The sequence below is a fragment of the Nuphar pumila genome, chromosome 5 (assembly GCF_984573655.1).
Source record: "Nuphar pumila chromosome 5, dmNupPumi1.hap1.1, whole genome shotgun sequence".
Classification (NCBI taxonomy): Eukaryota; Viridiplantae; Streptophyta; class Magnoliopsida; order Nymphaeales; family Nymphaeaceae; genus Nuphar; species Nuphar pumila.
Genome location: NC_143253.1, coordinates 22,835,474 through 22,862,549, shown reverse-complemented (window position 1 = coordinate 22,862,549; position 27,076 = coordinate 22,835,474). Strand labels below are relative to the sequence as shown.

Here is a 27,076-nt window from a genome sequence, read left to right as displayed (position 1 = left end):
TGATTCAATGTCTAAGATTTTTTTTTTACAGCAATAGAACACATATATGCATGAGTGAATCACTATAATGTTTTTTGACAAGCTTAGAACACATATATTCATGATTGAATCAATATAAAAAAATATTGACAGCGTTAGAACACATATATGCATGATTGAGTCACTATAAAATTATTTGGCAACATTACAACCCATATATGCATGATTGAATCAACATAATTTTTTTTTGACCGACTTACAACACATATATGCATGATTGAATCACTATGAGTTTTTTTTTACAACCTACGAACATATATATGCAAGATTGAATCACTATGATTTTTTTTAGGGCCTTAGAATACATATGTGCAAGTTTGAAATTTTTTTGAAAGCCTTGGAACACATATATGCATGATCGAATCACTAAAAAAAAATTTAACAGCCTTAGAACACATATATGCATGATTAAATCACTATGAATTTTTTTTGTCAAACTTAGAACACATATATGCATGATTGATTCTAAATGAACTTTTTTTTACAGCCTTAGAACACATATGCATGATTGAATCACTATGAATTTTTTGTCAAACTTAGAACACATATATGCATGTTTGATTCTTAATGAACTTTTTTTTATAACCTCAGAACGCATATGCATGATTGAATCATAGTGAATTTTTTTTGAGAGCCTTATAACACATATATGCTTCATTGCATCACTGTGATTTTTTTTTGGCAGCCTTAGAACATATATATGCATGATTGAAATTTTTTTGATAGCCTTTGAAAAAATATATGCATGATTGGATCACTATGAAATTTTTTTGACAACCTTAGGAAACATATATGCATGATTGAATCACTATAATTTTTTGGACAACCTTACAACACATATATGAGTGATTGAATCACTATGAAGTTTTGTTGACAGCCTTAGAACATATATATGGCAGATTGAAATTTTTTTGACAGCCTTAGAACACATATATGCATGATTGAATCACTATGATTTTTTTTTGACAACCTTAGAACACATATATGCATGATTGAATCACCATGAATTTTTTTTATAGCATTATAACACATATATGCATGATTGAATCACTATAATTTTTTTTGGCAACCTTAGAACACATATATGCATGATTGAATCACTATAAAAAAAAATCACAATCTTAGAACACAAATATGCATGATTGTGTCACTATAAATTTTTTTTGACAGCCTTAGAACACATATATGTATGATTGAATAACTACATTTTTTTTACAAAAAAACCGTATTTATATTTTTTTTAAACGCAATCAATTAATTAGCTTCGTGCTTTGAGTCGGAGAGCGATCTGTGGCATCGCAGCATAGTGATTTGTGGGTATTGTTTGAATGTCTAATCACACGTGAAAAACGTATTCTTGAATATTTAAAACTTAATGAGCGGCATGGAAAGACGTATTTTTGAATACTTCGAACGCAAGCATTTAATTTGGCGCGGTTATCAAAAAAAGGCGGCATGCGAAAAGTCGTATTTATATTTTTTTTAAACGCAATCAATTAATTAGCGGGCTGTTTTCAAAAAATGGTTGCACGTTAAAGGACTTTACCTTTGGACGGCGTTTCAGTATCTCCGTTGCAAAGGTGCCATCGATATCTCCGTCCAGGCATGGCGCCGAAGAAGGGGACAATCGGAGCAGTACGACCAGCCATGGCGGACAAGAAGAGGACTAGTGGAGCAATACGACCCGGCACGACGCCAAAGACGATGGGAGCTCTACGACCGGGCATGGCGGCAACGGAGAGGATGATGGTAGCAAAACGACCAGGCACGATGCCAGAGGAGTGAACGAGGGGAGAAAAACGATCAGGCACGGAGCAAACAGATAGGAGGATGGGAGCTAAACGACCAGGCACGTTGCCAATGGAGTGGACGATGGCAGCAAAACGGCCACGCACGGCTCTGAACAAGAAGACAACCACATCCACAGTACCAGGACTAGCGCTTAAGAGGTATATTCTTTGAAACGCCTGAGCAGTTTAGTAAACATTTGGCTTTTCATGTCGTATTTGGACTAGTGTTGTTTACTGTAGACAATAATTTCAATGTCCAATCCTGAATATCACGCTCATGGTGCACTCAGTGCAACATCGACAGTCTCGGGTGTGCGGCAACGCCCTGACGAGTTTGTAGATGACATCGAGCAGATGCAAGATGAATTTGCAGATGAGAACACTATCAGTAATTTTGTAAGTATTTGTCCACTATCAATTTCTAGGTCATCGGTTTGCATGTTCTGAAGTTCGTAACTTTGTGCAACCAGACAATGTATGATTTTGTCAATTACATTCAGAGCAACCCAACGAGCAATACAGTACGCATCATCAGCTCGTATTTCATGGTATATCTGTGCCGCTGTTGTTCTGTTTGCTTTCATGACGTACTCACGTTTCTTGGTGGTTAAACCTTGCTATTTCGTGCAACAGATGTACGTCCGGCGAAAGCCATACGGCATAGGATTCGACGATGCACTACCTTGTTGGAACAACGATGATGAGTGCATAGACATTTCGAAATTTGGAAAGGTAAGTGAACAAACCTCTTATCCAAGGTTTATTCGTAACATCCCCATCACGATAAGTCTCTGGAACGAAAAATGATTTTATCGATTCGCAGATTTTACTTCCTACACTCTGGCAACATCCAGACCATTGGGTCCTATACGAGATGAATTTTCAGCTAAAACAACTATGGTGCTATAACTCATTGAAGTGCCACAGTGGCGTAGAACGCGATGCTATGCATTTGGTAAGCTTGTACCCAAAGGTGAAGTAGCTATTCGAGGTGGATCGGACTGTAATATATTATCCCTTTTTCACAGGCGGGATTCCTTAACGAGCAAATGGGTGTCGATATTGGTGAGTGGATGTTGCTCTGTGTTGACGATGCTCCGTTACAAAGTAATGGGGTCGATTGTGGCATATTCGTAATGAAGCATATTGAAGCAATATACAATGGAGAACAACCTTGTTTCCACGCTGTATGAGCTTCGTATCCGATGTTATTGGGTATTCCTGTTATATATTGGATTTCACATTACCTGTTTTGTTGCAGGAACATATTCCGGTAATACGCGACAAAATATGTGGAAAATTGATTGAGTTTAAAACGAACGGCAGACAAAATAGTATAAAGTGAAACCTATCGATTGCTCTGTCTGTACAACCTAATGAGGCCCTCCATCACCGTTCTCGTCGTCCTCCTCGACAGTAACCCAGTGGTGCAGTCGCGCTGAGGGTGGCCAGCAGGAGCTCCGCCAAGTCATGTAGTGTATAACTGTAATGTTTCAAGGTGTTAGTGGGTATCTAAATTTTTGTCATGTAGTGTAAAAGAGGGTCGACCCCTATATGTTGTAACCTTTTCAGGGTTTTTTGCTAATGAAGCTTAAGTTGTCTTCCCTCTCTATTCTCCTCTCTTCTCCTTTTGTTCTTGCTGGTTTCCCGATTTCAATATGGTATCAGAGCTCTATTGAAAATGAAAGGGTACTTTGTTGAAGATCGGTGAGAGGAAGAAGCTTCATCTGCATCGGTCATGCTGGGACCCACCTCAGCTTGTGTTCTCCACAGCTGACGTCCGTACCAACCTTGAAGTCTTGAACTTTTGGTCGATTGATGTTGGATTCCATTAGCTCTTGATTTTTGTGATTGAATGAATCAAGAATTTTAATGGTCGGATAAAATCTCAATTTTTAGTGGATTTAATTGTATTTTCTGAAAAACTGATGAACAATACCCTGAATGCAAAAAGTTTATGATTGTGATGCTATCGGTGGGTTTTGTTTGCCCAAATCAATTGTAATCTGATCATTTTTTTGGTGTGTGATAGATTGGGACTGATTTGAAGGGCTATTTGGGTGTTTGAGTGTAATTTTGATGATAGATTTGGGTTCCTAGTTCAAGCGGTAACCCATTTTCTGTAGTTTTTCTCTGTTTCAACCAGCATATTGTGTTGGGTTGCTGGTGCTTTCGACCAGCACAAGTACGACCAGCATATTTTTCTCTGGCGAAAGATATTTCTAAATATCGCATTACGTGAACTTATCAATAAGAAAGGTTTGTTCTTAGAAATCGCTGTATTGATGAACCGACGGTAATGTACACCTAAGGTGATTTCTTTAGACGTACTTGTGGATTTATTTGAGACCAAAAGATTCGGTCCAATCGCATTGACTACCATTTAGAATAGCCCTCTGGCATGACATTGTTTTCTTTAATGCGAAGTGCTTTTTTATTTAAGATTTGCTTTTGGTTTAATGAAACTGACGTATATACTCGAAAACTAATGGAGGGTGATAGGACGTTTCATTAATATTTGAATGACACAACACACAGTTCCACTTTGCTTCGCGAATAAGGAACCGACATAATCGACAATTCCTGCATACATGACTTATTCTTCAATCGAGTGCATAGGCGGCTTCGACGCAGTTGTCGTATCCGTCTATACCTTTTTCATAGGTCTGTAAGATCATAATTGAAGAAACCGTCATTTAAAATTCAAGCAATTTTCAAATGCTGGCACAGGTTTTCATGGTCGTAGCAGTGTAGTTTGACGTTAGACCACCAAGCGTATCGCTTTGTACTATTCGTAAAATAAGAACGCGACATTAAAGCGATGTTTAAGCATACAACATTTTATAGTGATGTTAAATATTATCATTTCGAACATTAGAAGTCTTTGTTCATTGCACACATCGCAGTCTCACTCTGTGACTGTCAATCACGCGGGTTGAGCGCACATCTTTTATCAATTACAAGCCTTTTAGACCTCGTCTCCGTAAGTTTCTCCTCCGAAATTAGAAAGGACGTCAACTTTTTGCAGAGTTCTTCGCGGAATCCGGGTATATCAACCTGCAAAAACAGATTGTAAACTAGAAGCAATAGACATGCCCTTAATTGCCAATAACAGAGGCCAAGGAATGGCATACAACGTTGAAACAGGGTTCTGCACCATTGTATATCGCTTCAATGTACTTCATTACAAATACGCCGCAATCAACGCCATTATCTTGTAAAGGAGCATGGTATGCCATGCGAAAGATCCACTCGCTGACATCGACTCCCAAAATGGCTATGAGGAAACCGATCTGAGAATAATGCGACCGAAAGTAAATTCATGACCCCAGTACACTACACGATACTCATATAGATGGAATCTTACGAGATGGGAAATGTCTAGCCGTAAACCACTGTCAACTTCCAACGAATTGTAACACCATAGTTGTTTTTCGCGTAAATCCATCACGTATAAGACCCAATGCTTTTCAGACTGCCAGAGTGTAGGAATCAGTATCTGCAAATAGATCAAAAAAATGTTGTTACCACTGTCAAGCTGTAATATTGCACTGCAGGTTTGTTTACTTACCTTTTCACTTGTCATAAGGTCTCTGCAGTGATTACCGTTAACCCAATAAGGTTTGCCGTCTTGAAATCCACTGGAGTATGGCAAACGGCGTAATATAGTCTGCAAACCGAAAGAAACATTGCTAACACCAACGTTAACATATGAATCAATTGGACTAAATCAATAATGAAAAGCAACATAAAATACAACCGATATACCATGAAATATGGGCTGACGACGCTCACAGTCTGGCTTGGTGCGTTGCTTTTAATATAATTTATGAAATCGGATATAGTCTGTTTGCAGCAAATATGGTGTTGTATTGATCATACGTATACATGGCTTACGTTTATAGACAACTACTACTAGTTTAATACTAACAAAATTACTGATCAGGTTACATTATGCGAATTCACTGCGCATTCGGTTGATGTCCTCCAGGAGTGATTGACTAAGTTTTCGCCCAACTTCGTCGGTGGATGTTCGACTGAAATGAATGCGGACATTGCAACAACCGATATTTAAATTACATTATATAGTACACAAAAACAAATCGCAAAAAACGCATGAAAGAGACGGATTTTGCTGAACATGTAGACTATGTGTAGACAATATACCCAGGATTCGCCATTGTTGGTCGTGTAGCTGTCTTCGTCTGCCTCACCGACTATAATTTTCTATGTTCGAGGGCGGATCTTCTGGTTTATGAAGGAACTGTCGGTTTGGTTGTTGCTGGTTCACGAAGTAGAAGACAAACACACCTTCCAGTGCTTGTGCTACTATTTATGACCTAAAAGATGTACTGCTCAACCAACATGATCAATGAATACTGTACGACAACTCAAACATTTATGGGTATCCGTTGGAAAATACACATTGAGTAGCCTTTTATTTATAAGATATGGATACAACTTTTCACAAGATAACTGACAATAATGATTTCAAAAGGCAAGTGGAGGTGTAGGGAACGCGAAAGATTTGCTGGAGAAGAAGTTCACTGGAGGTGTATGGCGATTTGTGGTTATCGTTGAATAGCGATCTGTGGCATCGCAACACAGTGATTGACAGTCCTACGCTGCGATGCCACACATTGCAGCACACTTGAACAATCCTTCACATCACGCTAAGATTGACAGTCCAACAATAATCAACAACGTTCTACGCTGCGATGCCACATATCGCTATCCACGTGTGATCAGACATTCGAACAATACCCAAAAATCACCATGCTGCGATGCCACAGATCGCTCTCCGACTCAAAGCACGAAGCTAATTAATTGATTGCGTTTAAAAAAAATATAAATACGGTTTTTCGCATGCCGCCTTTTTTTGATAACCGCCGCCAAATTAAATGCTTGCGTTCGAAGCATTCAAAAATACGTCTTTCCATGCCGCTCATTAAGTTTTAAATATTCAAAAATACGTTTTCCACGTGTGATTTGACATTCGAACAATACCCACAAATCACTATGCTGCGATGCCACAGATCGCTCTCCGACTCAAAGCACGAAGTATCCAGCGATGGCAACAAATCCTTTCCTTATCTATTGATAATTTGCATCGCTGTAATCAACGATGGCAAACAATCGTTGTATTTGTCTTCGCCAATACTTTGCGCGCTATTCTTTCGAGGCGAAGACAAATACAGCGATTGCGAAGACAAAGATCTCTGTAATAGTAATTTCAATTGTAATCATTGCATTTTTGGAAAAATGAGAAGCTTGACTTTTGAACAAAGATCTACGTTTACAAACAAATCTTTTGAACTTGTGCACTCGGATTTATGCTGCGATGCCACAGATCGCTCTCCGACTCAAAGCAGGAAGTATCCAGCGATGACAACAAATCCTTTCCTTATCTATTGATTATTTGCATCGCTGTAATCAGCGATGACAAACAATCGATGTATTTGTCTTCGCCAATACTTTGTGCGCTATTCTTTCAAGGCGAAGACACCCGTAGTATCTAAGGGAGGATTTGCTTACTATGTTATTTTTTTTATGATTATTCAAGATTTTGTTGGATATACTACCTTAAACATAAGCATGAAGTCTTTGCATCGTTTAAGACATATCATATGATGATTAAAAATCAATTTAATGATAATTTAAAAATCTTTAGAGTTGATTCCGGAGGAGAGTATCTTTCAAATGATTTTAAAAACTATCTTGAAAACCATAGAATAGTTCATCATAGATCTTGTCCAAAAACACCACAACAAAACAGTCTAGCTGAAAGAAAACATAGGTATATTATTAAAACAACTAGAACAACTAGAAGCAAAAACCCGCTATCTATCGATTTGAACAAATTCAACCACGAACCACAAGTCATCAATGACAAACGACTATAAACTCTCCAAAAATCTGGCATTGTGGAGATCGGGTCATGCAAAGAGGCATGCCAACTAAGTTAATAGCCCACACGAGATTCCTGTGTCCCAAACCTATCTGTCGACTGCATTGTAGCCTGTCATGAAAGAGAAAATATTAGACACTGAATTAAGTTTCACAAGAAATGCCTACCTCCTCGCAACATCGATAACATACCAAAAGCCTTGTAAAACTGTAGCGATCGTTGCCGGAAATCTGGTCGGGAGGAATGTAGGTTTGAACGTTTGCCGGTACTTCTGCAGGGTATTGCTGCATGATGGACATTACACGAGTTAGTTATTTGACAAGCTTCACGCAATGGGGAGCAATATAATGTTTTACATACCTGTTCATTCGAAGGGCTTTGTTGTTTTTTATTACAGGTTGGTTGTTTCTTAGTCCTTTTCTTGCCAACCAATTCTAGTGCACCCTTTGCCCTCCGACGACTGCGATCAGAGGCAGGTTTTCTTTTGATACCCTTTGCTTCATGAATATGTCCATCATAATCAACAACGTTCACTACTGACTTGTTGAAGATAATGTTTACGCTTCGGCGTAACTTCTCGGGAGTGTCAAGCGAGACATGATTTTGACCTACGTTGTTCGATCACATTATCTTCGGCTGGTATTCATTCGCTGCAAAAGACTTAATGTGAATTAACTCCACGTTTTCAAGTAACTCCGTTGCAACTTTTCTCGCACATGCATAGCCTTCTTCGCTTCTCGATGCCAAATCAGCAACATGCATGAATGACCTACACAGTTGTTGGTAACGGGAGGCTATGTGGCACTTCTCGTCAACACCAGATTTACTCGCATTGTCCATAACGAGCATTTCAATCTTCGCGCGTCTCGTCCATCTTCGCATTACGTAAGACTCAGGTATTTCTTGTATCTTCTCTTAATTGAGTGCCTTTAATGCATGACAGCATAGGATACCTTTGAATTCATACCTTTTGCACGAACATTCTACCCTTCCGTTGTCGACATTGTACGTGACATGCACTTCTTGCCTTTCCTGATGCTTTTCGCCCTAACAAAAAATATGGTATTTGTGCATATTCTCGGTTTGCACCAGTTCTTCTATTCTGCAATTCATGACATGCAACACCTCTTTCTTGATCCATTCAAATACAGTTAGTGTATACAGAGCTGCAGGTCGCATCAATATTTTCATGCCAAAAGTTAGAGGTCGTGTATTGAAGCATTTCACGTCTTGTTCAAGCTCATTCTGTCTTAGACCGTCTACAAATAATTCATATTGTTCCATGAAACGAAACATTGTTAAACATGAATACAGGGTTTTCTTCAGCGTGGCATGCATAGATTCGGCTCTTTGTGTGCTTATCATACCTGCACAAAAGTATTGTCTTCCATATGCCAATGCCCACTTCTCTTTTTCTGTATATAAATTTTGTAACCACAGATAGTCAGCAAGGTCGTATATCTTAATCATTTTGTCCCAATCTGACTTAAAGGTGACCTCGTCTACGCTATGAAGTACACACCTTGTAAAATGTTTGTCAAACCCTGTATTCTGATCAAATATGTGTCCTATGTTATTTGCTGCATTTTGAAAGATATGCCACAAACACAGGCGATGATGTGCATCTGGCCACACATGAAGCACTGCAGCCGCAATTGCGTGATCACCATCTGTGAGTACAGTTTCAGGATGCTTCCCGTTCATTGCCTGTGTAAATACTCTGAACAACCACTCAAAGGTTTCCTTGGTCTGGTCATACACAAAAGCACCGCCTAATATACAACTCTGTGCGTGATGGTTCACTCCCACAAACTGCACAAATGGCCACTGTTCAGTGTTAATCTTTACTGTAGTATCAAACACAAGCACATCATTAAAGCATTCATAATCTAATCTAGACCTTGAATCTGACCAAAACATATTCACGGCATATCCATCTGCGTCCACTTGCATTGCACTAAAGAAACCATGTTCATTGCTTGATTTATTCTGTAAGTAACGAACCAAACAACATATTTCTTCGTTCTTCATGTTATCTGTCCTCTTCCTGCTCGAGTGGTTTCTTAGATCCAAAGGTGTGAATGACACATTTTCGCGACCACCATCTATGCGGGTAAACAAATTGTATGTCTTCCTTGGTGCAATGCCGGCGCTATCGGCTATTTCAGCCATTGCAGCATGAGCTACAGTTACTTTACAATGTGACCTTAGCATAGGAGTCATAAATGATGCAGATAAATCATGATTATGATCACTGATTAAAGTACGCACGACAAATTTCCCATTCGGATGTCTTCTCAAAACCAATCTCGCCTGACATCCACATCTTGATTCTGGCGTGCTCCTAGTTGGATTTCCCATTGATTTCTTCCAACCTTGCTTGGAACAGACATATGTCTTTCTAACCAAGACACCCTGTGCATTTTTTGACCAAGAAAACCTTCTCACACTGAAGCCAACTTTTAAGGCATAATCATTGTAAAATTTATAGGCATCTTCTTCGTTATTAAAATGCATTCCTTCTACAGGAACATAGTCAAGTGCAATTCCATGTACATTCCCAGTTCCTACGGTTTTATTAAGTGTACTGACATCAAAATCAGGATCATTACTGAATTGCATTTCTTCTCCTGGAACATTGAAGTCAGGTGTACTTCCGTGTACATTCCCGGTGCATACACTTTTATTATGTGCGCTGTCATGGTAGTCTACCTCATCATTGAATTGCATTTCTTCCACTGGAACATTCAAGTCAATAGTGGGTCTAATGCCTGCACCCTTCTTTTCATGTGCATCGTTAGTGCAGATGTTCAATTCTTCAGTTGGGTCATAAGTATAGATATTCAATTCTCCAGATCTTTCTATTGATTGAGCTACATCATCTTTATTACAACCTGATGATAAGCTCAATAATGTTTTAAGCAATATATCAATTTGTGTTTGCAGTAACATGGCAAACAAGTCGATATTATCTCACAAAAATGAGAGTCTGTTACTAATACAGCGGTTTGAGATACAATGCATATGATGAGTGAATGTAGGATACCTGATGGGGTAGAGGCCCTTCCTAGCATCTGCAAACAAGCATTCCTGTCAACAGGTCCCAGCGTCTTACAAATATCGATAAGTTTCCAACCTTCGTAAGAACAAGATCTACCTGCAATAACCAAACAAAGCCTTAATGACACACAAGACGACATGCCTTCTTCATCGATAGCATGATGCTGGGAAGCTACTCACGCTGCCTTGATGGAACTGGTTGAAATGTTTGTGCATCATTGCTTTCTTCCTTAATGCCTAACAACAACGACAAATAAAAGAAGACAGTGGAATGTTTTGTAAGCAATATATCAATTTCCGTTAGCAAGCGACATAGGTTTACTACGATTTAATCAGGATGCATATAAGAACGGATACCACTAGGGTTACGCAAGTCAAAGCAATGATTTAATGAATAAAAGTATCAAAGCAAGTGCGGTTTGATGTTTGCTTGTGCTGAGCATCGACGTGTCGCTTACCATGCCAATAAAATAAATATGTCATACATGTGTGTTGACGATAACGCTCTCATAATATCCACGAGGCTCTAAAGCGAGTTCAATAGAAGTCGCTGAGAGAGCAACGATATGCATGCGAAAATCGCCCCGCCATGCGTGTCAAGATGTGTTTCTGCACCCAAACATTTTCAAAGTCTGTGTACAAATATCTTACAAATACATATTACAAAACATATAATATCTTACAAAACGATATGTATAGCGATTTGTCAGATATTGAAAATCGATACGGCAGTTCAGTTTTTATAACTTATAACTCGACGATACAAAAACATACTATCTAAAAGGTCGATAAATATATCGCACAATAAATTACAAATCGATAAGGAAGAACTTGAACATAATAGCAAACAAATCGATATTAACTAACAAAAATGTATCTCACAAAAACGAGAGTCTGTTACTAATACAGCGGTTTGAGATACAATGCATATGATGAGTGACTGTAGGATACCTGATGGGGTAGAGGCCCTTCCTAGCATCTGTAAACAAGCGTTCTTGTCAACAGGTCCCAGCGTCTTACAAATATCGATAAGTTTCCAACCTTCGTAATAACAAGATCTACCTGCAATAACCAAACAATGCCTTAATGGCACACAAGACGACATGCCTTCTTCATCGATAGCATGATGAGATGAAAAGCTACTCACTGTGCCTTGATGGCACTGGTTGGAATGTTTGTGAATCATTGCTTTCTTTCATGATGCCTAACGACAACAGTAATGAAGAGAAGACACTGGAATGTTTTGTAACACTGGAACGTTGATAATAGGAGCACTGTTACAGCAGATGGCGCAGGCGAACGTCTCCACTTTAAATGGTTAACATCAAACTTTCTGGAAGGAGGACTTTTTTGTCCTTTTCCCCACCCGTCGTTTCACAACTTTTGAATGGAGGATATTTTTGTCATTTCCTCGAACCGTCATTTCAGGGCAAGAAAAGCAAGTAAGGGTGATTAAGTCTTTGCAACAGCACCAGAGTCCGATGCAAAGTTATGTCAACATACACGGGAATACGAGCCCCATGTGCATGAATACGTTGCTCTCATTCGATCCCCCGAACACGGACGTGGGATTCAGTGAATCATCGGGGGCGAACATACACAACCCTCTCCAAAAATGAAATCTTAAATTCAGATCCAAATAATTCCAGAAGTTTATTATTACTAAAATTACATGTAAAACAGTCAGATCAGGTTGGGTCAGGTATCCAATAAAAACCATAACCTAAACCCAACCTGTATATTTCTCGGACCGTGTTCAGGTCGACTCGGATATTATTTAGGTCGGCAATTTTTATGCTCATACTCGAGAATTCGGGTTTGGGTCAGGTCAGGTGCCTGGTACAAACCCTACCTGTCGACAGCCCTGCCCTAGTCTTGAATTCGAGAAGAGGATTCAGCTTCAGCTGGAGAACAGTGATACATTAAAATATACAGCCCTCCACCGATCTGGGTTTGGGCTAGGCATTGCCAAACCAAATAAAGCAACTCTGACTGGTTTATGATAGGGACATCTAGGGATGTAAACGGTTTGGATTTGGGTCAGATCATGTGCACAATACCATATCTGACTAATAGGATGTTTGCTAAAATTAGGGTTCGAACACAACACAGCCAGCTTGTTTGCCTCACCTGTTCAAATTGGTGGGACAGCCTTTAGTTTTTAGGTCCTTGGCCTAGTTGGACTTGGCCAGCTCACTGCCCACATCCAGTTGCACCAAGTTTTTCATCAGAGACTTAGGTCCTTTTCATTATTTTTGCGGTATAGGGGTCACATTGACTCCTAGATTATGCCTTCTCAGTAAAAATATATGCTTGAACTAACTCCTCTAGCTATTTTTACGAAAATCTGTAAAATGGATCTCGCCCAATCCCACTAAGTATCATTAGGTTTTCAGACCCCCCCCCCCCCCCCGGCAATATCTCACTCTCACTCGACCTGATCTTGTCCAAAACTTTAAAGGGCCTGCTTTTGGCGTTTGTGACTACCCAAAGCTACGTCGCAAGAGCCTTCGCTTCTAAGCCCGTGACACCACCATTGCCTCAGCATATTTAGAATCTTATTTTTGTAATTACTTATCTTGTTTAGAATAATTTTAATTGGGGAAAGTATTTGGTATCCTTATGGTTATAGAGCCCCTTAGTTGAAAATTAAAGTGAGAGGTGGTTTCGACCAAAATCTAACCCCATGGATGTGTTCAACATGGTCAAAATAGTAGGAATAGACTCTTGGATCTTACTTATTCAATGTAAAAATAAGATTTTATGAGGGTTGAAAATTTGGTACATTGTAAGCCATTCTTTCTTTAACCTCTTCAAAATCTTACATACACAATGGAATAGCATAATACGAGCACCAATTTCTAGTAACCCAAAATTGTAGATCACAACTCGAGGGTTGGATGCCTAAAAAAACATAAAAAAGTTAAAAGTTAAAAATTAAAAATGTTACAGTTTTTTTATTAGGGGGTTCGTTACTCACGAGTAGAGATGTCAACGGATTGGGTTTACCTGGACCTGACCCGAACCAAACCTTATAGGGTTTGGGTATGGTGATAAATAAGAAGACTTGATTAAGACTCGGGTCTGGACCCAAAAGTCCGATTAATACAATGACCCAGGTATAGTTAGTGAAATTTTATACCTGACCCGAGTTCTGATTAAAACCCACAATTTTTCAATGTAAAAATGATAAAAAAAATATGGTTTTACCGGGTCTGGTTCATGTAGTTCTTATTGTGTCCGGGTATGGTTTTTCTCATAGTGGACCTGATTAGACCTGGGTGCAGACCCGATACCATACCCAAAATTTGGTCCAAGTCTAGTTCTTCCTGAGTCCGAACCAAACCCAACCCGTAGACACTACCCCTACCCACAAGGCTCACAAACATCAACCCTTCAATTTGTAGTTAGAGCACCAGTGTCCAAATTCAGAAAGTGGATATGCTCCTTGTCTCTATCCAGGTGATATCGTAGACAAAATCTGATTTGGGTAAGTTTTTAGACCTACACCTGCCCCATGGAAAAACTCAACGGACTCAACTCCTAACGCTACCATAATTGGGACCCGTATTAAGATTTCTATGCAGATAATATCCAGGTCTAGGTCCATACCCATATCAAGACCAAAGGTGACCTTGGATCCAGGTCTGCATTGGTATAGTCAACCTAGCGCTATGTCTAATTTCAGACTAGACCCGTCTATGTTAGTAGAGGAAATAGTCAAATTGTTAGTAGAGGAATTTGCAAAATTTTGCAAATTTGGCTTGCTGAATCCGACCCGTTTGCAACCCTAGCTCTCAGCCTCTCAGACACCTATTTGATACATGGTATCGAACATTAAGCATTTGGATGTAATTTTTGAAACGTTAGGAGTGGATTTGAAAAAAAAAAAAAACTTGAGCATGCCAAATTGTTCATGCTTTTTTAAGTTTCTGGAACTAGGTGGTGTAAAATACTTTTTTCATACTTTAAATATTTTTTTTGATAATGATCAAATGATCGATAATAGCCTACCTGATTTATACATTATATCGATGATTAGTACTACTTAAAGCCTAAAGATGGTCATTAGTGTGCTTAAATGTGTTTTGCTTTAAAAACTTTTTAAAAGTCACATAAACGTTACTATCAAGTGTAAATGTTTTCTTGAAAATTATCCAATTTTTTTTTTATAATCTCATATGAGAGAGATGCCCCAGGTTTAAATTTAAATATTATAAAATCAAACCACTTGGGTTGTTACATTATTAAAAAAAAAATTTTTGTGGACAAAGAAAGTTCGGGTTAGGCAGACACCTACCCGTTATACAACAATATACCATTGGGATTCGAACTTGCAATGACCCAACACAAGGTGACGTGCACGAACTGCTCCAGCCAGACAAGCACAGCCCAGTTGATTACACTATTAAAATTGCTATACTTTATGAGCCGGGATGGGGGCGCCTAAGTGACACGGTCAATCACACGATGGCATTAGATGTGGGGGTGTCAACGGGCCTGGTTTACCTAGACCCCACCCGAACCAAACCCTATAGGGTTCGGGTATGGTGATAAATAAGAAGACCTGATTAAGACCTGGGTTCGGACACGAAGGTCCGATTAATACATAGATCCGAGTATAGTTTGTGAAATTTTATACCAGACCCTGACTTGACCTGAGTTTCGATTAAGACCCACAAATTTTCAATGTAAAAATGATAAAAAAATATGGTTTTATCGGGGATGGTCTGGGTTTGGTTAATGTAGTTTTTATTGGGTCCGGGTATGGTTTTTTTTTTATAGTGGACCCGATTAGACTTGGGTCTGAACCCGATAACATACTAAAAAATCTGGTCCAAGTCTGATTCCATTTGGGTATGAACCAAACCCAACCCAACCCATTGACACCCCTAATTCTATGTGAGGCTGGCAAACTGCCGCAGTAGGATTCATAGAGTTCTGTCTAGTGTCATTTTGGAACCCAACTTCTACTTTTTCTTTTTTCTTTTTCGTTTTTTAAAGGCAAGCTGGAGTTAGGGGGACCCCTCCACACCGGTTATTATTCAATAGTACCATTGGGGCTTTGAACCTGCAACGTCCCACCACAGGGATACGTGTAGTGACAGCTCCTACCAACCATAAGGACCCCGGTTAGTTATCCCAACCATAGTCACAAAAGTTAAAAACTGACAAAATATGACAGTAAAAAAAACTTGAAAATTGTGAAAATTTTCATAAATCTCACTTTTTTGGCAAAAGTTTGGCAATAAAAAATAATTTTAAAAAATATTAAAAATAATGTTTATAAGAAAATATAAATAAAATACATTTAAAATAAAAATCTTGAGGGTTTTCACGATAAATATATATTAAAAATGTAAATCTCTCGATATTTGTCACACTTTGAAAATCTCACAAGAAATTGCCATTTTAAACTTTTAAGCAATTTCTCGTAATATTATGGCAAGTTTTTTATAAATCTCGCGATATTTGTCACATAGATCCCAACTTAGGGGTGGACAATGGGTCGGCCCGACCCAAAGATAGCCCACCCCATTTACTAATGGGCCGGACTTTGGCCCGGTTCTTAATAGGCTTTGGCTCATTAGCCAAGCCTAAACTCAACTAATTAGTATAATTAATTAGGTAAATAATAAATAATCAACAAGTTCTCATGAACCCAACTAATTATCTTTCTAGTTTTAATAAACTTAATGCAACTAATTAGATAAATAATAATAGTTATCAAGTTACTATACAATTAGTTAAATTTTGAAATTTTTATATTATTAAAAATTAATAAATAGCTTAATCTCATCGAGCCAACAGGCCAACCCGAATCTGACCTAATTATATGAGAGGCCGGGTTTCAGCCCAGGAGCCCGAACCTAAAACCTTGACCCAAACTCATCCCATGACGGCCGCCATCAGGCCGTATCCCAACTTTAAGCCACTACTGAGGTTGGTTTCTAAGTGTGTGTTTTTGTCCAACTTCGAGTCTCAGGTACCCGACCCGCGTTGAATAAGGTTGGTGCTGCTAAGTCTGATCGAGCTCTATTCGATTAACTAAAATGAGCCAGGTACTCTATTAAAATGTATGGAACCTGACAAACTGCAACCCGTTTGGCAGTTAGACCTAAGAATCCAGTTGGACCATGACCTAAACCCGATTATGATTGGGCCCGGCTCATGGTCCCTTACCGGGCCCGGTCTGTTTATGCGTCACATCACAAAATTACTGAATCATGATGAATGGATGGATTGGATATTGGTATTAGATTCGGGACTAAGTATATATGATAATACAGGATTCTCTGTGATAACCACTAATGACTATCGACTCTCTCTCTCTAATCTGAAACGGCTCTCTCTCTCTCTCTAATATGAAACGGTCCAAAATTTGGACAAAAACCAAAAAAGAATCGTCTCTGACTCTCTCTCTCTCTCTCTCTCTCTCTGTAGCTCGAGCTCTCTACTATGGAAGCCATCTGTGGTTCTATCTCGAGACCTAGACTTCTAGAATCTTCTCCATTGTTCCAGTCATCGCCATCACCATGCAGAGTGTCGGCTTCCTTGGTTGGGTTCTCTAAGATCATGCAAAACGCCGATCGTCGCAATCATGGGTGTTACATAGCTTGTTTAGATCATGGTTTTCGCTTGAGAATTTCTTTTTCCCCGATTCGAGCGGTCGCCAACGAGAAGGATGATCGTGGTGCCGATTGGGGGACGACGGAAAACCGATTCGATTTGGTTTCTGAAGACGCTTCTTCGAATGAGGTGAAGTATTCCGACTCTTTTTTGTTTTGTTTTTTGGGTGGTTATCGAAGTGGGTGGTTTGTAATTTCCTTCAAATTGTGGTTTTCATTTCTTGGCTCTTAATTATTGGAGAAAATAATCTCTTTTGATATGTGATCGATGGGTTTGATTGTATTTCTCCTCCTTCCCTTTTTATGTATTTTTAAATTTTAGAAGAATTTATGGATTTTGGGTTGCAAAAGAAGTAGCTTTCGGATTTCGTTTTTGAGCTTCTCTGCTTTCTTATTCTAATACGTTTCATTTGTTTATCTTCAAAGAAACAAATTTGTTAATGAGACCTTTAGTAACTCACTCATCTCAACAGTGATCGAATTGGTATCTGAGGAGGTGATCTTTACGATCTAACTCTACTCCGCTAAAGCTGTTATTCAAGTTCAATTTTTACAGTTTCTTCAAGTGTTCTTAATTGAACTGAGTGGTATTTTTTTGGTGCTTTAAAAAGGGCATGTTCTTTTCAAACCATACCTATTCTGTCAAAATCGTTAACCTCATTTCACACGAAATATTTACTGCACCTGGAAATGTGCACCTGGCCTGGCAGCACCTTTTACTGTTGGGACTTTTAGTTCCAAATGGTGGAGAGATGGATTCTCCTTCTTCTTGGTACATGAAGCATTTCACGTGCTTTTTTGGCAGACCAGCATTTTTGGTATTTGGAGTTCATGATTATCTTTAAGTTGCACAAATAATCAACTAGGGAATCCTATCTGGTGTTTTATTTATTTATTTTTTATGATAACTTGTGGTCATTTTCTATTACTAGCATCGCAACTCTGGATTTTTTGGGGGGAAAGTTGCAAAATTTCACTTTGCTGCTGAAACAACATGTGATGCTGTTTCCCAGATATTGTGTTTTGGGACTAGGCCCATCTCCTAGATCACGAGTTTTTCTATGTTTAGTGCCTTTGGACTAAGTGATTTATGCATGAAAATATGAAAAGAAGGGGTTTCTGCAGACCCAGTATGCCTGTAATTTGCGCTTATGATGAGGAATCAACTGCACACTTTTGGAATTCCTCCTTTTTTAGACATTTTGACTATGTCGTGAACCATTCTGACTACTGAAGCCTCTGGGGACGCATGTCTTATGAGGCTTTTGTTGGGTCCTCCTCAATCTGCATAACAGGAAATGGCGGTATGTTGCTGTCTCCTTACTGTGTGGTAGTGATATGGGAAGAGAGGAATAATCATCTATTCAATGGATGTTCCTCATGCGCTTGCCTTCTACATATTTAATATTTTGGTCGGATATTTGTTGTATGATCACCTAAATGGCAAGGATACAAGCTTTTCTTGGTTGAGACCTTTCTTTAGGGATTTTCAGCTACCTTCAAACTACCCACAAGCTATCTCATGTAGGTGTGGGTGCGACGGGGCGTATATTTGTTGAAAAATAGCATAGTCACAGATATCAGCTATATTTTGAAAATATCGCCTATATCTATCTTTTTAATGGGTAAACGACATTAAAGGTAAAATATCACGAGATTTTCAAATTCATTTTTATTGTGGTATTATCACGATATCATGGTTATATCGTGATATTTTCAGTCACTTTTACTTTTATATTTCTTTTCTACATAGAGAATGGAGAACGACCTTTTGGTAATATTGTCCTTAAGAGAAAACTACATGGGCCGAGCCTCTTTATTAGGGCAAACACCACATAGTAAAGAATATAACTAAAATGCCCCTAACTAACTAGTGTTTACAACAATGTACATAAAGAAATATAAAAAAATAGGAAAATGAATAACTATGACCCTAGCACAGTCAAAAGTATAATTTTCACATTCCCCCTCAAACTTGAGATGGTTTAATATGTACCATCACGAGTTTGGAGACAAGAGTATGAAACAGGCAGATTGATTGTGCTTTGGCATATACAACAGCTGTTCGATGTGCAGATCAAACAGTCATCATTCCTCAAACTTAATTTGCAGCTGTTGAGCCTAACTCTATTTGAAGCTTGAATAATGAATCAACCTGTGTGCATAACCATTCTAGTACATTGTATTCTCTTCAAGTTGCTTACTCAAAAGTTGTATATCTTCTATATCATGCTTGTGGCATTAGATACAAATAAACTTGTGTCAGTTGTCAACTGTTTAACTGGAATTTTCTTGTCAGTGCAAAATTCATTATTTCTTACATGGATACAACTAAAAAAAATGGATAAACGGAGTTTATTTGTCTCATAGGATGCATTCATATGTTTTCACTTTTGATTTTCTTGTTTTGTTTGCTTCATTTTCTACTTGTAGGATAGCTCAAGTCAAGCATGTGGCAGTGGAGGTTCTGATGAGAATTTGATGGCAACACCAGTTATGGTTGGAATGAGTGGTGGAAGTCGGGGACTTCTCAGGACGCCAGTTTCTGGTGGGGTTCAGAGTGCTACTTCTGCTCATGATTTACCTCGGCCAGCCTTGGCAGTTCGCAATCTGATGGAGCAGGTGTAACTATTTTCTGTTGTGGAATCTTGTCTTTTAATGGATGTTCACTTTTTTTGCAGATATTTTAAGTCATTTTTGCTTGATGTTGCAAATGAAGGCATTATGTCCTTTACTGAATCTATTGGCATGCCACCTATGTGTTACCAATTCAAGGTCAGATTTGCTCACCTATGCACTGTGATGTCACGTATGCATCATCGACGGCAGGGGTATCCATTTGGTTCACTAGTTGACTTCGCACCAGATTCAATGGGCCGTAAGTCTGATATTTGAGAACTTGGCTGTAAATAAACTGTTGTGAAAGAGAAGTGAATAGAATTTTTCAGTTTAGCAAGATATAATAATTCTCATCATGTTTACAGATCCAATCTTTTCATTTTCACCATTGGCTATCCACACGAGAAATTTGCTAGCTGATCCACGATGTACACTTGTTGTTCAGGTAATCTGGCTGTATGGTGTGAAGCATGTTTATCCTTGTTGTACGTATGGTTGTTAATAGTTTCTCTTCATGATTTAATTTCATCGTCGACAACCGATTTCAAATTTAGGTACCTGGATGGAGTGGAGTAACAATTTTTGGAGATGTTTACCCACTTCCTGCTGATAAACAGGTGATTTTGAGGTGCAAAGCATTTTGTTCAGAGTATTCATTTGTAGAGATGAAATTATCATGTTGAGAATCTCTTGTTTGCTATACATGCACCAAAACATCTGCCTGCATGCATGCATAGACCCGCATTATATATATATATATATATATATATATATATATATATATATATATATATATATATAATGTGGGACCATATTTGCTACAGTCGTTTGTAGGTACCAATGTTTTTTTTCTCAGCTTTTTTGTTGTTTTTCATGAAACTAATATATATATATATATATATATATAAATAATGTGGGACCATATTTGCTACAGTCGTTTGTAGGTACCAATGTTTTTTTTTTCTCATCTTTTTTGTTGTTTTTCATGAAACTAACCTTGTTGATGTGATCTACATGTTTTTTTTAGTGGGAATCGGTTCTTAGATCATCCAATTGCGATACATAGGCAGGTTGTTATAAGGCTTCAAACATCAACAGCCTACAATGTGTGATACTTTCCCGGGTCATAAAAATCATGTTTTTTCGTCAACAAAACATGATTCAAAGCCAATCCCCACTATTTTGGACATGCTATGAACGTTTGTAACAAAACATTACCCATATTCTTATAAGGCTTCAAAAATCAACAGCCTACAATGTGTGATACTTTCCCGAGTCATAAAAATCATGTTTTTTTGTCAACAAAACATGATTCAAAGCCAATCCCCACTATTTTGGACATGCTACAAATGTTTGTAATAAAACATTACCCTATATATATTACAAAAACTTATAACCCTAAATTTAGTAGTCTAAAGTACACCTAGGTGCTCACCTAGGCACCTATGCGATCTAGGTGGTCACACAATGCCTAGCAGAAACTAGGTTCAAGGCAGGCAACTGGGTTGAGGACACTTGTAAAATCATGCATGTATTTTTATTCATAACATTAGAAGAAATTGTAACTATATTTTAAAATTATTGGATTTGTGTAGATTTCTAGGGGATGCCTAATCATTGCATAGGCAAGCCTAGGCACCTAGATGAGCCAACACATAGGTGTCTCCTAGTGTTTTTGACTACATAAACCCTAACAAATTTAAAAATTAAATGTGTCACCATCATGGAATTTTAGTAATTATGTAAAAAGAAAAAAATTTAAGTCATTGTGCATATCTAAAGTGCTGCTAATAAATGTGTCATTATTCTTTATGAAAGTACAAAAATGCCATCATGGTAATGCTTAATGCATGAAACCGTTAAGGTGTTTTAGATTTATTAATAGTATAAGTTTGTGGTGAACATGTTAGCCATGACGGATGGCCGTGGAAGTTGTAACACACAAAAATACATGTTTATATTTGTAAAAGCAATACTGTACTAATGGGTAAATGCTTAATTTACAATATAAAGGTTGATGATATTGATCAATATTAACACTCCAGGTAAGTTAAAAGAGAGAAGCAAAGAAAAATAAGGAAAAAGATTTGTAATCCAAGTACATCAAATATATGGAATCATGTTAGAATGTGCATCATAAATAGAATAAATGAGATGCATTTGCTTGTCTTCTACATCATTATTTTGTTCATTGTTATCATTTTTGTGCTCCTGTTCTTTCATTATTTTTTTGCTAACCTCAATTTCTCAAAGTAAATTTTTCCAACTGTCAGTGTCAACCTTCTCACATACAGTAAACTCATTATGTAATTGCTTTTTTGATCAATGAAATCTTTGAGGCATAGACCCTCATAAGGGAACTGTCTTAGCTCATCTCATAGCAGTGTCCTTTTGTCACTAATGGTATTTTTTTAGTTTATTGTGATAAAATGTAAACCTTAACTTCTCTTGTGGCTCACTTTGGCAGTTGTTTGTTACAAGGTTGTTGCACTTTATTTATTTAACGGATCATATTTGTAGGAATGGGCTCATAAACACTACATTGCAAAACATCAACAAGGGGCATCCCAACAGTGGGGAAATTTATACTATTACAGAATGGAATGTATCAGGTTTGTCCTTGAATGATACCGTGTAAAGTTGCATTCTTGAAGCTGCTGTTGCAAAGGGTTCAGTTTTCTGAACTACCTTTAACATTGCATTTTGTTGTTGTTTTTTCATAAGAGAGAGTGAGAGAGAGGCTATTCAATAGGATTATTCTAGTCAAAAGGAAATAATTCTTCAATCCACATCATGGAACTGTTTTAGATCAAAATATTTGCCCCCCAGACCCAAAAACCACAACTAATGAAAAAAAAAGGAATAAGTGTATGAATGGTAAGGTAATTGCATGTGGCAAAACCCCATTTTTGTACTGCCATTAGATGTGGGCAATTTGTGGAGGACCTACTTGATTGATTTGAAAATAAGTTGGCTGGAAATGAATTCGGATCTGCATACATGCATATTATATGTGGTGACTCATGTCTTGGTTCAAGTCTCCTTTGAACTCAGGTGGCTTGGGTACTGTTGATGTAAGTCACAACTTGGTTAGACTAGGACAACTTTCACTAGACCAATTCAATGTATGATCCTGTCCATCTAAATCATTTGTCAGTGATAAATGTAACCAAACTTTAACCTAGAGTTGAAATTTTCTTGTTGTTGATTCATTTTTTGTTGTAAAGCTGTAGATATGGAAAAAGAATGTCTATTGAATCAAATAGAGCTTACTTATACCCTTACCTTTGCATGTGGATGATAGGAAAAAAGTATAGTGTATTTTGTAATGACCCAAGTGCTTATTGACACTTGCACCCAAACCCGTTCGCCGGCACCGTGCACTCACTTGCACAACCCCATGCCACCATGCACAGTTGGGACCGCACTGCCGCACCAAGGGCCGCCTACCCGCGCACCCAAAGCCTTTGCCTACGTCCCATGGGAGATTTGCACTACACACGGACACCCCCCATGCATTCCCAGTGCTGCCCGTGCGATATAGGCGGTGCCTGTGCCAAGCTGGTGTCAAGACATGCAAAACAGCTCAAGCAGGAGGTCGTATTTTATAATGACCCAAGTGCTTATTGATACTTGATTTTCTCGAGTGCCTCCTCTTCTCTTTCTTTTTCCGAACTCTGTTATTGCTAGGAAGGATCATTTTCTTCTTCAGGGTTTGATTTTCATATTTGTGATATAATCTGCAGTGATATCTACTTTATTGGTGGTTTCGGCACTGTTGCTTGGGTAGATGTCAATGAATATGAAACACTTCAGCCTGATAAAATTGCTGTGAATGGGGGAGAACAACATCTGAAGGTAGGTTTCTAATTATAAAATGCTTCTCATAGTTTGTGGGTTTCCTTGGTAATGTAAGATTGGTTGGCTTTTCCTTAGGAACTCAATGCGATGTTCTCAAAGCCGCTTAAAGAGCTATTATCAGTAGATTCAGAGATAGATGATGCAGCTCTCATATCCATAGACAGCAAAGGCACTGATATCCGAGTTAGACAGGGTACACAGGTGTGGTTCACTTAGCATTTGGTCTTTTGATAGTGATTCATAAGTCTTATTAATTATGTAATCTAGGATTTAATTTGGAACTTCGAGGATTCAGAGAATCTGGCTGCAGAGAGTTTGGATGGGTTCTATCAGCTATTTAAGAACTGGCACAAGATGACTAAAACTGAACTAACAGGGGAAGCCATCAGACATTGTCACTGACCCACTTGTATGAGTTCTGGTGATTCTATGGGCTACTGGAAACTAACGTAGATAAGATCTCAACTACCTTGGTCCAAGCTACCAAGAGACTCAGATTACTCAATCTAGGAGGAGTTTCTTGGTCTACCTTGAGTAGGTGTGGCCATCGGGCCAGCCCCGACCCGTTTAAAGCTCGGTTTGCCAGGATTTAAGTGTGGCCCAGCCCCCGGACCATATACTAAGGGGTTGGGTTTTGGCCCGGTTCTTAACGGGCTCAGATTTGAAGAGCAGCCCATGTCCTGGCTTATTGGCCCAACGGGCCAATGTGAAGTGGGTCAGGTCTGACCCGAACCGACCCAAATCTATTTGTAAATAGTAATAATTAACAAGTTCCCAACTTCCTATGCACCCAATTAATTATCTTTCTAGTTTTCATAAAATTAATGTAACTAATTAGGTAAATAATAATAGTTACGAAGTTACTATGCAATAATTAATTTTTTTATTATTAAAAAATTAATAAATAACTCAGGCCCATCGGGCTGACCTACGTATATAACAGGCTCGGGCCTAAAACCTGATGAGTTGTGGAGCCTGATTCAGAGTTTTTGCCCTTACAGAAAGGGGTGTCTGGGGGCTCCCCCCCGGCGTGGGTCCTAGGAGGGCAGCGCCCCCCCCCCCCCCGAAGAAATTTTTTCTTGGGCTTATGTTTGAGACCCGGTTTCTTATGGATCAGACTTGACTTGTTTAGGTTTAGGGTTGTCGCCCTTGCCTTGTATAAATTCTTTTTTTTCTTTCTCTCTTGTAACTGTCGAAAAAGAGAAATAAAGTTTTTTTCTCTGGGCGGACGTAGTTTTTTACTCCCTCTCGGATTTGAGGGGAGGTTTTTCCACGTAAATCTGTGTCCTTGCTGTGTTTGGTTTGATCGTTCTTGTTTATTGTTTCCTTCGGTTGTTTCTTGCTCGCGGTTTTCGTAACAAAACCTTGGCCCGAACCTGGCCCATGGTGGGCTGGGTCAGCTTGATCCATCAGGCCGCCCAGCCAGTAGCCCACCCCTAACCTTGAGTAGTTGAGGTGGCTAACTTGTTAATGGCCTCCTCCAGCTGGGCCTGAGGCCAAGACGGCTTTAGCTTTGCACCTAGGCAAAGTTGAGTAAGCCATGTCTGTGGTAAGTTCAAGAGTTTTTGACACCTATATTCAACATGTACTGCTGCCAAATCCTAAACCCGTATGCCTCCTTCTGTGAACTTGGTGGGGTATTTAATGTTTTTGTTCTCTGGTTTGTGGAAACTGCTATTCATTGCATAACTTTCAATGGATGTAAACAATATATATATAAAATTTCTTGGTGAGGCTTTTTCTCGGAGATATTTTCAAAAAGTGATTTTTCTGGGGAAAATATCAGGAAAATCTTGAAAGCTATGAATAATAAAAAAATAAAAAACAATAGGTTGTATAGTATTTTTTTGCAAAAATATAAAGAAATAATTGGAAAAGGTTTTAAAATAAAAAAATAAATAAAAAAAAAGATACTTAAACTATATAAAAAAGATGTTTTTTGAAATCTCGGGAATATCTCGCGAAAATATCATGATATTTTAGGTTCTGGTGATATTTTGAAAATCTCGGGAAAATATTGGCTGACCTTGAAAAACAATAATATCACTTATTTTCAAAATATCTGATTATGATCTCTCTCTCTCTCTCTCTCTCTCTCTCTCTCTCTCTCTATATATATATATATATATATATATATATATATATATATATCAAAGGAAGTCTAGAGAAAAAAACCTGTTTGTCTGTAGTTGCAGATTAGAATTGCATCTTGCAAGGTCACGATGTGTGAACCGTGTTGTGTATGTATGCATGTAGATTTGGTCTTATGTTTCTTGATTGCATGCATGTCGGTCAGCCTTGCAAATTTACATGCAAACATTTCTATGTTAAAATCTTTCCTAATGGATGCTGCATTCATGTTATGTTGCACACTTATGTACGGTTGTGTCTGCACTCATGTCAGTTTTCCATACATGCTTACTTTCAGGAGGAAGTAATAATCTCCTTATGCTAAACAAAAGTTAATAAACGTTGTAATAGGTGTGTTGTGATTATGCATGATGGTCTTTGGGTTTAATCTGCATGCTGATTGGTCTTAATGCACAGATGTCTGATGCTTGTATACCACCACTTTTGGACTCCTTGTAATATGTATGTTGTCACTTGTTTTACCTGCCATGTCTGACCTCATTTTATGCACAGTTCAACATTCAAAGAATACCATTTCAAGCTGGCCATGAAGTTGAAACTCTTGAGGAAGCGAAGGTTGCTCTCCAAAAATTGGTAAAGGGTTCTAGATTAAATTTACTTTATAAAGGTTAACCTCAACCTTGTTTTTTGTCCCTCTCTTTTGGTTGTGGGAAAAATTATTGGCCATCATTTCTTTTTCCTATAGTCAAAGCTAAATGCACCTCTCTCCATGAATATGGAGATGATTACATATGTTTATACATCAAACTTAGTTTGTGATGTCACAAGAACCATTGGGCGCTTGTTAGAATATAAAAATCCTGTCTATTAGTAGATGTAACTTTTATTATTTCCTCGGAAATAAGTTGGAGAATGGTGTTAGCATGGTGATACTTCACATGATGTTTGAACCTGTTGATCTGGCTACTTTTCTTTGTCTTCTATCAGAGCTATAGGCTAATAACTGCTGTATGTGGTGTATGATTTTGGATCCCATACTGCCCGTTGATCATATGGTGTCTTCTGCACTTGTCAATCTC

General features: G+C 38.3%; 1 protein-coding gene across 1 annotated transcript; it reads left to right on the top strand.

Moving 5' to 3' along the window:
* Nucleotides 1-17,218: 17,218 nt before the first annotated feature.
* LOC149837102 (non-canonical heme oxygenase HOZ, chloroplastic-like) lies at nt 17,219-26,925 on the top strand. The gene is made up of 9 exons (XM_090007247.1): nt 17,219-17,556; nt 19,860-20,048; nt 20,202-20,304; nt 20,411-20,490; nt 20,600-20,662; nt 22,566-22,657; nt 23,792-23,903; nt 23,982-24,107; nt 26,550-26,925. The coding sequence occupies exons 1-9, from the start codon at nt 17,257-17,259 to the stop codon at nt 26,667-26,669; spliced, it is 1,185 nt and encodes a 394-aa protein (XP_089863373.1). The 5' UTR covers nt 17,219-17,256; the 3' UTR covers nt 26,670-26,925.
* Nucleotides 26,926-27,076: the final 151 nt, after the last annotated feature.